The sequence below is a fragment of the Diadema setosum genome, chromosome 2 (genome assembly GCF_964275005.1).
Source record: "Diadema setosum chromosome 2, eeDiaSeto1, whole genome shotgun sequence".
Lineage (NCBI taxonomy): Eukaryota > Metazoa > Echinodermata > Echinoidea > Diadematoida > Diadematidae > Diadema > Diadema setosum.
The window spans coordinates 26,304,916-26,320,362 of NC_092686.1; the positions used below are offsets into that span (position 1 = coordinate 26,304,916).

The following is a 15,447-nucleotide window of genomic DNA, read 5'->3' on the forward strand; positions in this document are numbered from 1 at the left end:
AAGAAGGTAAGAACAAAACGTGATGATGACGCGGACAAAATGACAATGTATATTGTGTTCACATAATTATGTCATTTTATATTTAGCAAGCAAAATGTTTCACGGAGCAGCGGCTGCAATTTCTTTCGTTCTGAAGCGATCGCCAATTGGATCAAAAGAATGCGCCAACGGTTTCGAACATACGGGGGGGGGGGAGGAGCGCAAAAAAAAAATCAAGCAAGATAAGAACAAAACGTAATGATGACGAGGAAATATGCAAATTTCGGCTCACTCGCTCGTACAATTTAGAGTATTTTTTTCAAGTCCACAGTTTGTTGGTATAAATCGTTTTCTATAAGGCCGTCACTATTATCTTGATTAGGATTGTAAGATTAAATAAGCAAAAAATGACAAGAATTCAATGTTTTGTAAGCTGAAATACAAAAATTTTCGGCTCGCTCGCTGCGCTCGCTCGCCAAAATTTATCAAAAAAAAGAAAAGAAAAGAAGAAGATAAGAACAAAACGTGACGATGACGCGCACAAAATGACAATGTCTATTGTGTTCACACATGTCATTTTATATTAAGCAGGAAAAATGTTACACGGAGCAGCGGCTGCAATTTCATTCGTTCTGAAGCGATCGTCGATTGGATCAAGAGAGGACGCCAACGGTTTCGAACATATGGGGGGGGCGCAAAAAAAATCAAAAAAGATAAGAACAAAACGTAATGATGACGCGGAAATATGCAAATTTCGGCTCACTCGCTCGTACTAATTTAGAGTACTAGTATTATAAGTCCTCAGTTTGTTGGTATAAATCGTTATCTATAAGGTCGTCACTATATCTTCATTAGAATTGTAAGATTTAATAAGCAAAAAATGACAAGAATTCCATGTTTTGTAAGGTGAAATACAAAAATTTTCGGCTCGCTCGCTGCGCTCGCTCGCCAAAATTATCAACAAAAAAAAAAGAGAGATAAGAACAAGACGTGATGATGACGTGGAAATATACAAATTTCGGCTAACTCGCGCGTGCTAATTTAGAGTACTTTTGAAAAACCTCATGCGGTTTGTTGGTATAAATCGTTATCTGTAAGGTCGTCACTATATCATGATTGGAATTGTAAGATTTGATTAGCAAAAAATGACAAGAATTCCCTGTTTTGTAAGCTGAAATACCAAAATTTTCGGCTTCCTCGCTGCGCTCGCTCGCCAAAATTAATCAAAATTCATTACATTTAAATCACCCTCAAAATACCCCTTTAAAGTGCTTGAAAAAGCATATCATGTGGACTTTGTTTAAAGTCCCTACCGGGATGGGGTTGGGGTTGAACACTTTTTCAGAAATTAGGGGCGCAATTTTCGCGCTTGCCCCGGGCGCCGTTTTCCCTAGATACGCCACTGTATTCCAGTCAGAGATCGAAGGAAATGTGACTCCCTAATGAATGGAATCTTTTTACAGTGGTTTGAATTCCCCCAACAGAATGAGGACATTGGAAATTTGTATGATACAATTTTCTCACAATTATTGAAGGTAAAAAAAGTTCCACGTCATTCGTATAGTGTGTTGGGATGCTTTATGAATTCATGCAAGGCAGAAAATAAATGGAATGATGTATTTCAAGAGGAAGGAGAGGACTTAAAGGATGTAGATTGGACTATTTATCATACCAACAATTTCAGATATACAATCGAGACTCAGCTACGAGCATTTTGCTTTAAAATGTTTCATAATGTAATAGGGATCAAAAGTTTCCTTTTTAAGATTAAAAAGAAGAATTCACCAAATTTGCTCTTTTTGCAATGAACATCCTGAAACCTTGGACCATTTGTTTGTCAATTGCCATAAAGTTAAACCGCTTTGGCATAATTTGATTTCTTTGATTTCAAAAGAAATCGGTATGAATGAGGATTTTCCATCATTTCATCCAATGTTTGGTATTGATGAGGAAACAAAACATAAAACATGTATCAATTTTCTGTTTTTATGTTTGAAGTATTTCATATATATGTGTGCAAATTTCAAAATCGCCATCCAACTTTTCAGGCATTTCTGGGTTTTGCAAAAATGAAACAAAATATTGAAAAGAAAATTGCTGAAAAGAAAGACAAATTACCGAACCATTTGAATAAATGGACAATCCAACTTAACCCTCCATAATGTTGTTCTTTTAAATTGTATGCCCCTTTTATGTGATGATATATTGTAATATTTGAAAATTTTACAAATAACACCCAATTCCCACAAGATATTGACAGCCGTAACTTCGGTATAATTAATATTCTGGATACTTAGCATGTGATTTGTTGACCTTGCTGATATTGACTTTATGTGTACCTTCTGTACATATTGTAAATATGTTGTTTACCTGTTAGTTTACATCCAATAAAAAGTTTTTTAAAAAGTACGAAATAACCTACAGAAGGTGATGGCTGTCTTAGAATTGAGGTCAAATTTGTTCTGTTCTCTTTCTTCTTTTTCTCTCTTTCATCTCTCACTCTCTGTGTTGTTTGTTGGTTTGTGCACGCAGGCATGTTGTGAGTGTGTGCGTGTGTGTGGGGGCGCTTCTTTTTCGAGAACCTACCCCACCACAAGGGTCTGCTTTTTCGTAGTTTGCTTCCCCATACATTATTTTGATTTTCAAATATAAATATGGTATGCTCTATAGACCTATTGAAGTTTGCGAGTATTCTTTCTTTCTTTCTTTGCGAGTATGACTATACACGTTGTAGTTTGTAGTTTGATGCATTGATGATTGTATGTTACGATTGTAATTAGTGGAAAACTTTATAAATGAAATGAATGAACAAAATGAAATGTAATGAAATGAAATGAAATGAAATGAAATGAAGTCAGTATGAATCCAGACACGTCAGCCATGCGTTGACATAAGTTAGACATCACTTGGTGCGGATATGCCCCAAACATTCGCCAAACGAGATTGAGAATGTCTCGAGAAGTATACACAAACAATTAGCTAATACGTCGAGAAATGATCGGACGAACGTCGCTACATGCTTTCATGGAACGTAGGACAAGACATTATCCAAACTGTCGGAATCTGTTTTGGGTTTCACGAAGATTTTGAGAACATTGCGCACATCTTGAGTAAGTCGTGCGCATATGACGAAGCTCTTGATACATTTTCGAGAGTAAAATCATGAGCAAATCACATTCCGGCATCTGGAAATGTTCGCAAGAAGTTTCGAATTTTTTCAGCTCCCACCAAACAAAAAACGACACCAGCGAACAGTTGACTATAAAGCTTTCGAACCACGGGCCCGGTTTGGCGATATTTTACGCGTGTTTTGCAACTTAGAATACGAACGAGGGACTTTGTCATTTTTCCGACATTCGCATCCTTGTCAAATCATTCGCGTGCCCCATGAAAACAGCCCTTGGTGAACTCGTCACACTGTCCCGAAATTGAGCAAAAACACATGAAAAAGAAAATGTTCAAATTCAGCTCTGATCGTGTAAACTTCTGTCATTCAAGGCACCTTATAGCCATCGTATGACCGCCGATGGAGTTTCTCCTGCTCCGGCAGCAACTTCGTGAGGGGCAGCGAAATCTTTGGCAACCAAAAATTAGCGCGAAGATCTTTTCAATTTCAATTTCAATTTCAATTTTATTTTTCATACTTCTCAATGAAGGAATGTACAGCAAATATAATAAAACATAGTGAATCATAATATCCGGCTTGGATGTACAGTAAATTAATGTAAGAATATAAAACATAGTGGTCAATCATCGTACGTTTGGTTCTATGTATAACGCTAAAGAAATATGACGGAACCTACTTAAAAGCGAGCTTGTTAAGCGTAGGTCCCAAATTCTGAACAGAGTGTAAAGATGAGGAGCACGGATGCAACGTAGGACCACAATAAAGAGAAACAAAAATGAAAGGCAAAAATACCTGGTGTACTAAGAGAATCTTCTCAATACATTAATAGTGATATACAGACAACCACATTCTGCAGATGTAAGAACAGTTGATTTAACAATGTTGACAATAGTGTAGTAGTATGATTTGAATAACGGTGAAGAGAAAACAACTCGACATGCGAGTCCTCGGAGGAGATACGGGAAACCTAAAAAGTGAACATACAAGTACTAACATTCAAAGAAAATTTGGAATAAATTAGAATTAGAATTACCAGCCAGTATAGCACTAAGGGGAATACAACAAGCCAGCTGTTCACGCGTTCCGAAGTCTTAGGGTATCAAAAAGGGGTACTGGTGTGAAGGAATTTAAGAGCGCAAACAGAGAGGCTTAGCTGATTTGAATAACAACAACCAACACAGCAGGTAGAGGCACATAAACAAGAAAGAAGGAAATTTCAATGGACTTACGCGATGTAATTATTCAATAAATTATGTCTTAATTTGTATTTGAAGGTCGACAAGGACAAACAACCTGCGAGTTCTATGGGGAGATCGTTCCAGTACTTAGGCCCTGCATACATAATTGTTTTTTTCGCAAAAATGGTTCGGGTACGTGGTAGGTGATAATCGTCACGTTGGCGGGTGGGATAGTTATGAATAGAGTAATTTCTTTTAAACATATGCAAAAAAATATCAGGAAGATCATTTTTGGATAATTTGTACATGAATATCCCTAAATTGTAATAAAACAAATCTGACAATTTTAAAATTTTGTTCTTATGGAAAAATTCATCTGTATGAGATAGATACCCGGTCTTATTAATTATTCTAATAGCGCGCTTTTGTAAGAGAAAGAGCGAGTCAAGCAAAGACTGGGTCGTGTTACCCCATGCCAGTATTCCGTAGTTGAGGTAAGGGGAAATCGTAGTCGAGTATATAATTTGCAATATATTGGTGGGGAAGTAATCTTTCAGTTTATTTAGAATTCCTGCATTCCTAGATAAAACTTTGGTTAAAAAGTTGATGTGAGACTTCCAAGATAAATCGCTATCAATATACAGTCCGAGAAACTTGACACTATCAACCTTCGTTAAATTAATGCCATTAATTTGGACATGACCAGGAATAAATTGCAAAGAGTTACTGAACAGCATATAATATGTTTTATCAATGTTTAGTGATAACTTGTTGGCATGAATCCAGGATTGAACAAGTTTCAATTCGCTGTTTAACATATGAATAAGCGTATTAGGATTGCGATGTGAAAGAAATAGATTTGTGTCATCTGCAAAGCATATAAAAGAAAGAATCTTTGATGAATTTTGGAGATCATTTATGTACAAAATGAATAGTAGCGGGCCGAGTAGGGAACCCTGGGGGACACCACATGTAATTGATTTCATTGAGGACTCATGACCATTAAGATAAACATACTGCTTTCTATCAGTAAGATAATCTCTAAACCATTCTAAAGCCGTCCCGCGAATGCCGTAATGGCTTAACTTATAAAGGAGAATATCGTGGTCTATGGTTCATCTTGTAATAAAGATTCACATATTCGTGTAGCCTTCTAGTGTGGTACTAGAGTGTCATCGTGTGACCTGTATAGGCATCGTATTTGCTTCGGCTCTTCAATGGCTCTGAAACAAGTTCAGTGTCAATCTCGTGCGAAATTGAAAAGTTCATATTCATATGGCTATATCTTGTATCAATTTTGGGACCGTGTAACACAACCTTGAATATAACAGAATTGATGGCAATAATAACAAGGGAAAGGCATTTTTACTAATTTTCTCCTTACACATTCTGGAAACCTAATCCTTTTGAATCGACACCTCCGATGTTTCTGCTTAAACTTAGCCAACAATGGCAAAGTTAAGTTTTATAGAATTCAATTTGAACATGAAACTGCGCGATGAAGACTCAAAATGTTCTTCAAATTTCTAAATAAAAAAAAAGAACATTAAATTATTTTTTTTACCTGAAAGCCCGGATTATTGCAGTAAATTTATATACAATCAGCGACGTTCCCTGTAATGTTTTCAAATCAGTGACAACTCGAGATACAAAAAGATGTGTCGTGTAATGTGTTTTCTATCGTTAAAAAGAATGGGATCAGCCGACCTCATGAAATAATGATTAATTATATGGGACCGATGCATTTATCAAGATTTTGATAATACTAATCAAGTTCAAGTTTCAAGTTTATTTCATATTTCCATTTCTCAGTGATGGGATTACAAAATGATTGACAATAAAACAAAAGTACAAAACATATACAACCATATCTTATGTTTGAAGAAAAAAAAAAGACAAACAAACATTACACACAAATATAAATGGTCATTTTCATCTGAGGATATCACAAATAAATGTCAGAAATATGATGGGGCCTACATAAAAGCAAAGATGCTTGTAAAAACTGTAGGTTCCCGAGTTTATAGGCGTGAAATTATACGGAGAACGGACATGTTTATCTCGACCAACTTAAATTGTACCAGTGCAAAATCAGTATTAAAAACGAACTATCGAACCACATGAATACTTTAGTATCGCTTAAACAAGACTGTACATATTTCGCCGTGTTTACACACACACACTCACACAAAAAGTGCTATAACGGTATCGTCAAATAACTTGGAGCTGCAGACAAAGACAAAAGACTGGGGGTATTAAAAAAATGTTGCTAAGAGCCGGGTAGTGTGTATCCACTAAGTAATAGCCGTTTTAGTTTGCGTTTGAAGGTGAATAAGGATAAGGAAGAAGTAATATCTTGAGGGAGGTCATTCCAGTATCTGGGTCCAGTAAACATAATTGTTTTCTTTGCAAAAATAGTGCGAGTACGGGGAAGGTGATTAGCGTCACTCTGACGAGTGGGGTAGCAATGAATAGAGCGATTTCTTTTGAACATGTGAATAAAAACGGATGGTAACTCATTAGTTATTAGTTTATACATGAAAATTCCAAGATTATAATGAAATAGGTCTGGAATTTTCAGAATTCTGTTTTGATGAAAAAAACAGTTGGTATGAGCAAAATATCCGGCGTGGTTTATAATTCTTATTGCACGCTTTTGAATACGAAGAAGGGAATCTAATAGTAGATTGATTGCATTTCCCCACGCCAAAATTCCATAATTAAAGTGTGGAGATATTAAAGAAGAATATATACTCTGCAAAATATAAACAGGGAACAAATGTTTAAGCTTGTTTAAAATTCCAATACTAATGATCATACGCACATGAAGAAAAAAAAAGAATGTTACCAACTTTTCATTGGTAATAGCGAATTTCTGGGATGAGAATCCGTGTGATCCTTACTCACATGAGAGCATAAAATGAAACTCTTTCACATTGTTGTCGATGACAATCTCGTACTCTCTGCAGGTTGCAAAGAACGAGGTTGATCTAGCTATCGGTGGCGACCAGGGAGGCTCGGTTCGGATCCCGGCGAGCTGGTGTGGAGTGGTGGGACTGAAGCCAACTTTTGGACTGGTCCCCTACACCGGCGCAGGTTCGGGGGAGCTGACGCTCGATCATCTTGGTCCAATAACTAGGACTGTCGAAGACTGCGCACTGATGTTGGAGGTAAAGTGGCAACCTGGTGCCATGAAGCGAATATAAGATCTTCTGTGTAATTATTGTCATGTTGTGCCTGATTTCACTAATACTACATATTATGATGTATCAATAACTCCTGATTCATCCATGCTAAGGCCGTCATCTAAGTTAAATCCAAGTTATAGTAAAAAAATCTCCTCTCTGAAATAGGTGTCAAATCTAAGACATTTGGTGATAGGGCTTTTGAAAAAAATGGTGCAATCATCACGGAATATATCTCCCTCTCAGTATTAGATACATTACATATTTTGACTCATCTTTTTGATAACTGTTAATTATATGTGAATAGAGAAATATTTGTTTCCATTTGAACACGCATAGAGACTTATGGTATTATCCGTTCTAAGAAGTATTATTATTTTATCATTATTATTACTATTATTATTATTATTATCATATCAAACATACGCATATTTTCGGTGTACAGGAATAAGATGTTGGAGTTGGTGATAGCGCACGTTTCCAAAATCTTGTTATACAATGTAGGCCTACCCACATGACCCATGCACAGTACATTTGTGTGAGTATGTTTGTTTGTGTTCATCTTTTTAAACATATACTAGACATTTAAATGTATTAATGGTATCATTTACACATGTACATGTTCTTTCCCTTGTATCTCAACAGGCCATTGCAGGTTATGACGACGGTAGAGACCCAAGGCAGCCGTGCAATATCGATGTGCCAAATTACACAAAACATGTAAGAAATTCTTGACCATGAGTATGACTCTCCTTTGCAAAATATGATATGGAGAAAGGGACGTTCTTTCATGAAAATGACGTCTATAAATTATGATAGGCTGAATTCTAGCTATTCAGAAACAATTCAGTTTTAACATTAGTGCTAACTGGCATTGTTTTAATTTTTGTGACACTTTTTTTTTATATTGCATCATTTCATCGTAAGGCGCCAAAAGGATGAATGAACTGTGTTATACAACTTCCATAAAATGAGAACAGAACGGATGAACGAATAACTGCGGAAGTATGGAATAAGGTGTGGGTTGGAGTGCTAAATATAATGACTGCTTGCGTTTCTGCTGAAAGTTTATGCCATCTTTTGCTCATAATATCTATCTCATGTGAACATGCACTGAAAATATGCACTATTTTTGCCGATTATTATTTTGATGTTGCCGAGAATCAGCATGCCTTCATGTCGACTGAAATAAAGATGTCGATAAAGCTGCATTTACACCATATTCCCGGCAACCACGGCAGCCCCGTTTTACGACAGCGTGGACAAAATGGGATGGACTTGAAACAACGCCTTGAGACGGGATAGGCAAACGCGACAGGCCCTGATTGCCGTGGATGCCGTGCCAGATTTTTAGACTGTCAAGAAATTTGCCATGGCAGTCCCGGTGCTAATGAGGAATCTTGTATGCAACGATTACACGGGTTGAAAGTAACAAAACGGGGCGGTACGTATTAGGCCGTAACAAAACTTGGAGGCTGTCCGTAGCGGGACGCGACTGAAAATATTGATAATCTAGCCTGACCAGACGCCATGAGAACAGCGTCTGATAGCAATATGTTCACCAGGGCGAGGACTGAATGGAAGAAGACTAGAATGCTAAGGTGGGAAAAACAGGAGAATGTCTTATCTACCCACGGCATACTAAGTTTCGGTCAAATGGGGCTGCCGTGGCCGCCGGGAACATGGCGTAAACGCAGCTTTAGTAGAGACATCGTCCTATTTTTTCCAAACAACTGAAGTTTCCTGCCATGGTATTTGAGAAGGAACAACTGACTTCCAGATGTTTTGGGGGACACTCAGTAAGGGCAGTTCAATCCAATTCAGACTGAATGCATTCAATGAAAGCAATTCAATCTAATTCAAACGCGTCTTGTAGATAACGTAGTAGGTACCACACCTCGCCTACACACGAGAATTCTGAACACACCAATTTCTTTTTTGTAATCCCGCTTATTCCCAATATGCTTCCTAATATGCTTAACATGACGACCAATCATATTTAATGAATATATACATATATATTTCTGTACCTTTTCATTGTTTTATCCAGTTGAAAGACATACAACCCGAAACGATATCTGTCGCCGTATTGAAGGAGGGCTTTGGACAAGATTGTTCTGATCCCGCCGTCGATCGAATCGTAACCGATACCATTGATCGATTTGCAGCAGCGAGTGGTGCGACTGTTTCACGAAAATCAATGCCTCTTCACAGATTCGGTATTTTTTTTTTCTTTTATGATACATTTGATAATGCTTAGAATAACTAGTTTAAATCCCACAAAGTTTTGCACATCTGTACAGCAAACTTGCTATTGCTAAATAAGTTAAAGAAGAAGAAATTTGTTAATATGTTGATATTATTGAGTTATCATGTTGATATTTTACATTGTTCTACAGTAGTTGTGAACGTGAACATAGTTTTTTAATCTTTAGAAAAAAGTTATTCATGATAGTTCATATATCATAATCATAGGACATTGTAAACCGCTATAACTGTTGTGAAATATGATATGAAATATTCGGCATAATTTGCTTTCCTATGTTATGTCCCATTTTTAATTAAACTATTGATGTTGTTCAATCCCTCTCTACTTTCTCAGAGTCAGCTTGAGTGAATTTGCCTCATGACCAAGGATTTTCTTAATCGTGATATCACTGAATTTTCAGAACGTTCTGCCGAAATTAACTTTACCATGATTACATTCGTTTTTGAAGCTGGGTTAAGAAGGAAGTTATTGGCTTCATCTTGCTGAAAGGTATACTCACCGGGCAGGATTTGAACTCAGCCTTACCTATCTACGAGTCGATAACTTCTGTTCACTGTGTAAAATGCCAATGTTATTAATATATTTTAATGAATTCTGTTTCACAGGTAGACAACTAGGACTGCCAATTTCAATAATTGGAGGGTTAGATTGTGCCATGAACTCAGGAGGTAGGTATCTACTTTCGTCCAAATGGATGCAGCTTGTGTTGTAGTCCTTTCTGCAAAACTCTACAATTTTCAGAAATTTGTCTACATTCCAATGGTTATCCAAATGATCGTCATATAACTTTCAATCTCGTCCTTCCGGTGTTGGATGGATACAGTGCTATTTAAGTTCAATATGGCAACTGGCTGACAATTCAACATTAAAACTAATTGTTTATAATCATGATGCACCTTGCTTGTTCAATCGCACCACTAAGGGTTTTGTTTTGTTATGTTATGTTTTTTGTTTTGTTTTGTTTTTTGGTTTTGTTTTTTTTTGTTGCTTTGCTTTACAGCAATCAATGTTTTCATGCCCTCTCATAGGTTCAGGAAAGAGTTTACGTTAATGAAATGGTCACTCTGTTCTAGTTATAATGCTGCCTGACATGGATTTGATTTTAATATGGTCAAAAACTGGTGCGTCGAATCAAAGTGTGTGAAAATAATGCCGACAGTGTAGCAATGATGTTCACTGCATTTCAATAATAGACTTAAAGAGAGTCAAGCTATTTATGTTTATGTGAAAACGTGTTCGTATCTTGACTGTATCTAACTCCATACAATGATGTGCTTGATTAAATATCTGCTACTTTATGCTCTCAGAATGTTTGTACGAAAATCTATGCAATCAATCAAGTTCAGAATCTGAGTGGTTCTGCTAGCGATGTGACACAATTACGATGTATTAAAGACTCTGAAGGCATAGAATGTTAAACCTCTTCGTATACAACTTGTAGGTGCCGGCCTGCATCACACGGGATATTATCCAACCAGCATGATGAGGATTTTTTCCACGCAGTTTCAGCAGCACAAGAGTAAACTCGCCCCCTTAAACAAGGTATGGTGTACTGTGTCTCGTTCAGTCTACTTCACAATAGCGTAATAATAGTTCAAAGTACTGAAAGACATAAATAGAATGGAGGTTATTGCATTATTAGTAAGAACTCGCAAGTTAAATAGGAACATATGAAATGAAAAATGTCAATCGGCCAATGTTTCATGCAGACTTTCACTTTCGTCTATTTCATTGATCACTTCTTTTACGGAAGAGACCCAACCATTCGAAGATGAAAGCTGCTTCAAAATTTATGCTAAAAATAATCACTCAGTATAACCAGAGACTCCCTATTATCTATTTGAATTTCGAAAGGATCAGAATTCTGATGTCATGAATTGTTCGCAAGTTTTGTGAAAAAAATATATATATCTTCGTGAACAGGTGAAATATATCTATTTTGTGATACAATTTATACTCATCCGTCTGATTGTGTTATATTGATGTACATGTATCTATCATTGGAAAAAATCATTCGCTCTTCGCATTACCTGGCACTACACAATATTATTTGCAATCACATGCATACAGCTCCTGTTTCTATCTGCAACGTATCTGAAGAGAAACTATTGCTCCCTCTACGGCAAAGCACAAAATCTTCGTCAGCTTCTGACGCAGCAGATGGAGGAAGTGCTACAGTGTCACGATGTGATCGCCATGCCAACCATTCCTTTCACCGCCCCCAAGATACCCTCAAGGGAAGCAACAGAAAAAGGTAACCGATCGCGCAGATCCCAACAATGATCAGACATAGACATTTTCGGAGTAAAGAAGATACCGTAAAAATTTGCTTATTAAAATGATTTCATATAAGGTAATATATTTCTCCGCCTATCATCAATTATTTATATGTTTGTTGGTTGTTGTTGGGGTTTTTTTCTGTCGGGGAAACCAAAGGAAAGGAAAACAGTATTAAAAAGTCAAATCACTCACGAGCTACTCCTAGACTAGGAGCAGCACATATTGTTTTAGCAAGGATTTAATCAGTCTACACAGGAGATCTGACTTTGATTCGACTTCATTTTGACTTCACGTTTTCAGTCCCGGAAGGGAAGCTAGTGTGGAAATAAACACATGATGCATATCTAATTCCAAACATTCTCAGAAAATGACGCATGTCTAATTCCCACAAAGGTGCCCCAAATATCCTTACATATTTACTGATGCCTAAATCATAAAGCAAATGCCGACCTCTTGATGAAATGGACAAATGGACTGACGGATTATTTGTGGAGAATAAGGTTTTAAAAGTAAGGGATTTGTATTATTATTACCTTGGTCAATTTATGTACAGTTTGTATAATAAGTCACTTCCTTCAGTTTTTGAAAATATGTTTAATAAGAATAAAAATATTCATAAATACCCCACTCGTCAAACAGATGAATATCGTTTTTCCCTTACCCGAACTCTATTTACAAAATCCACGTTTATCTACAGTGGCCCAAAATTTTGGAATTCCCTTGAGAAAAATATAAAAGATTCCATTAGTTTGAAATCATTCTCTAGTAATTTAAAGAAATATTTGATTAGCTCATATGTACCCCATGATTAGTTTGACTGTTTGGAATTGTTGTTCTTTTTTCTTCTGCCTGTATCGAGAATTACCCTGCCCTTCGCTCTCTCTACTCTCCCTCTCCCCCTCCCGCCCTCTCTTTCCCTACTCTCTTCTGTGTGTGCACAATGTATGTGGATGCATACATGTGTGTGTACGTGCGTGTGTGTGCGTATGTGTATGTGGGTACGTGTGTGTGCTTGTGTGTATGTGTATGTGTATGTCTATGTGTATGTGTGTATGTGTATGTCTATGTCTATGTGTATGTGTATGTCTATGTCTATGTCTATGTGTATGTGTATACATGTGAAAGCGTATACACTGTACTTCATGTAACCATCCGATTTGATTGAATGAAAACTGTATACTTTCAATGATTAGCTTGTACGGTACATACCGTTGTATTGTGTTATAAAGTCATATATAATTAATGTATTGTAGTAACGTAACGTAAGTGAGGGGACTGCAATCTACAAGTTCGCTTTTTAGCAGCCCCTCAATTTCCATTTCCATGAAGTTCTTTTAAGAACCAATATGTATTATTATGTTCCAATATATGTAATCATGTCAAAGTGTATTACCTGTGTTTGATTGGAAATGAAAATAAAAAAACATGCATGTGAACATGCATGTGTAAAATGAAATGAAAAAATGAATAATTATTCGACAGACCGACGACAGCAATGAATTATTTAAATTGTTTTACTTATGAAATAATTATGATGATACTGTTGATGATAATGATAGTATTAATAATGATAATGATAATGGTAATGATAACAATAATATTTCAACAATGTAATATTAACATCTAAGCTGTCCTCTCAGAAGCACTGTTTTCCAAGCGGGAAAACACTTCCATCAACCCTTTCATAACCCTATAAGGGCCCAGCAATGCTGCACACCAGTACATCACAGAGCTCGATCTTGAATAAGAAGATGAAGAATGGATATTGGCAACGTATTATTCCTTGATGTGATTCTTATGTTCACAAGAAGTGAAATAGACTTTGCGATCATTATGACAGTAATAGTAGTAGCAGCAAATGTATCGACACATCTGTTATTCTTTTTTGTCCTCATTACCACTATCAACATCACCACCGTTCTCAAATTTCTCCCGTTTTTCATTGCAGAAATTTTAGAAGTGGGCAACAACATGCTGACCAACGTTAAAGTGAGCAACCTGACGGGCCACCCTTCTATCACCATCAACGTTGGTTTTGTCGGCGGACTGCCAGTGGGTCTGCAGCTCACGGGGAAGAAATTCGGCGAGCTACGTCTTCTGCAGATTGCGCAGACCTTCGAGGAATTCGTTAATACGCAGCCAGCGCAGGACGCGTGACGGACGGAGATTTCAGTACCAGTAGATCACGAGCAGAAACGCCGTCGACGCTTAAATTAGCCTATATGACGCACAAAATACTATTGCTGCCATTACTATAACAGTATTGTAATCAAACCGACTGCTTTTAAGGGAGATTAACTCATATCAGTAATTGTCCCCGCCGAACGAGTTCGAGCAGGGGACTATGAAACGGGCTCCGTACGTGTGTGTGTCCGTGCGTCCGTGCGTCCGTCCGTGCGTCCGTCCGTGCGTCCGTGTGTGATCAAAATGTTCAATTTGCTACTTCTCTGTCATTTATGAGCCAATTTTGATTCTGTTTGCTTTATATGATAGCACTAAATGGGAGCTTTAAAACTTGTACACAGAATTTCAGTTGTGACCTTTGACCTTGACCTTTGACCTATATTGTACATTTTGCTACAAAATGCTACTCCTTCGCCATTTCTAACCCGATTTCGATTCCGTTTGCTTTATGTGATGGCACTAGGTGAGGGCTTCAAAACTTCTACACAGAATTTTGACCTTTGACTTCTTTGACCTTTGACCTTGATTTTTGACCTATATTGTACATTTTGCTACAAAATGCTACTCCTTCGCCATTTCTAACCCGATTTCGATTCCATTTGCTTTATATGATGGCACTAGTTGAGGGCTTCAAAACTTCTACACAGAATTTTGACCTTTGACTTCTTTGACCTTTGACCTTGATTTTTGACCTATATTGTGCATTTTGCTACAAAATGCTACTCCTTCGCCATTTCTAACCCGATTTCGATTCCGTTTGCTTTATGTGATAGCACTAGGTGAGGGCTTCAAAACTTCTACACAGAATTTTGACCTTTGTCTTCTTTGACCTTTGACCTTGATTTTTGACCTATATTGTACATTGGCTACAAAATGCTACTCCTTCGCCATTTCTAACCCAATTTCGATTCCATTTGCTTTATGTGATGGCACTAGGTGAGGCTTCAAAACTTCTACACAGAATTTTGACCTTTGACTTCTTTGACCTTGATTTTTTACCTATATTGCACATTTTGTTACAAAATGCTACTTCCGGCGGGGACATATATTACGCACCGCGTAATTTCTACTTTTCCTTGTTACAGTAATGACATAGTCTTGCCTACTTGAAGAAAAAGACAGTAAGTAATCGCAGAATGGCACAGAATTATACACCATTTCGAACAAGGTGAAAGATTAGATGCCATATTTAACTCTGTTTGCCTCATTGAACATAGCGTTTCATCTTTCACCAATTTCGAAATG

At 37.1% G+C, this 15,447-nt stretch overlaps 1 protein-coding gene across 1 annotated transcript in view; it reads left to right on the forward strand.

Annotated features, from left to right (window-relative positions):
* Positions 1 to 14,175, forward strand: part of LOC140243664 (amidase-like) — a 29,540-nt gene extending 15,365 nt beyond the window's left edge. Inside the window, exons 4-9 of the mRNA XM_072323332.1 lie at positions 7,254 to 7,454; positions 8,115 to 8,189; positions 9,520 to 9,688; positions 11,180 to 11,280; positions 11,809 to 11,992; positions 13,967 to 14,175. Of these exons, the coding sequence (XP_072179433.1) occupies positions 7,254 to 7,454; positions 8,115 to 8,189; positions 9,520 to 9,688; positions 11,180 to 11,280; positions 11,809 to 11,992; positions 13,967 to 14,175 (939 nt within the window). The remainder of the gene's footprint in view (positions 1 to 7,253; positions 7,455 to 8,114; positions 8,190 to 9,519; positions 9,689 to 11,179; positions 11,281 to 11,808; positions 11,993 to 13,966) is intronic.
* Positions 14,176 to 15,447: the final 1,272 nt, after the last annotated feature.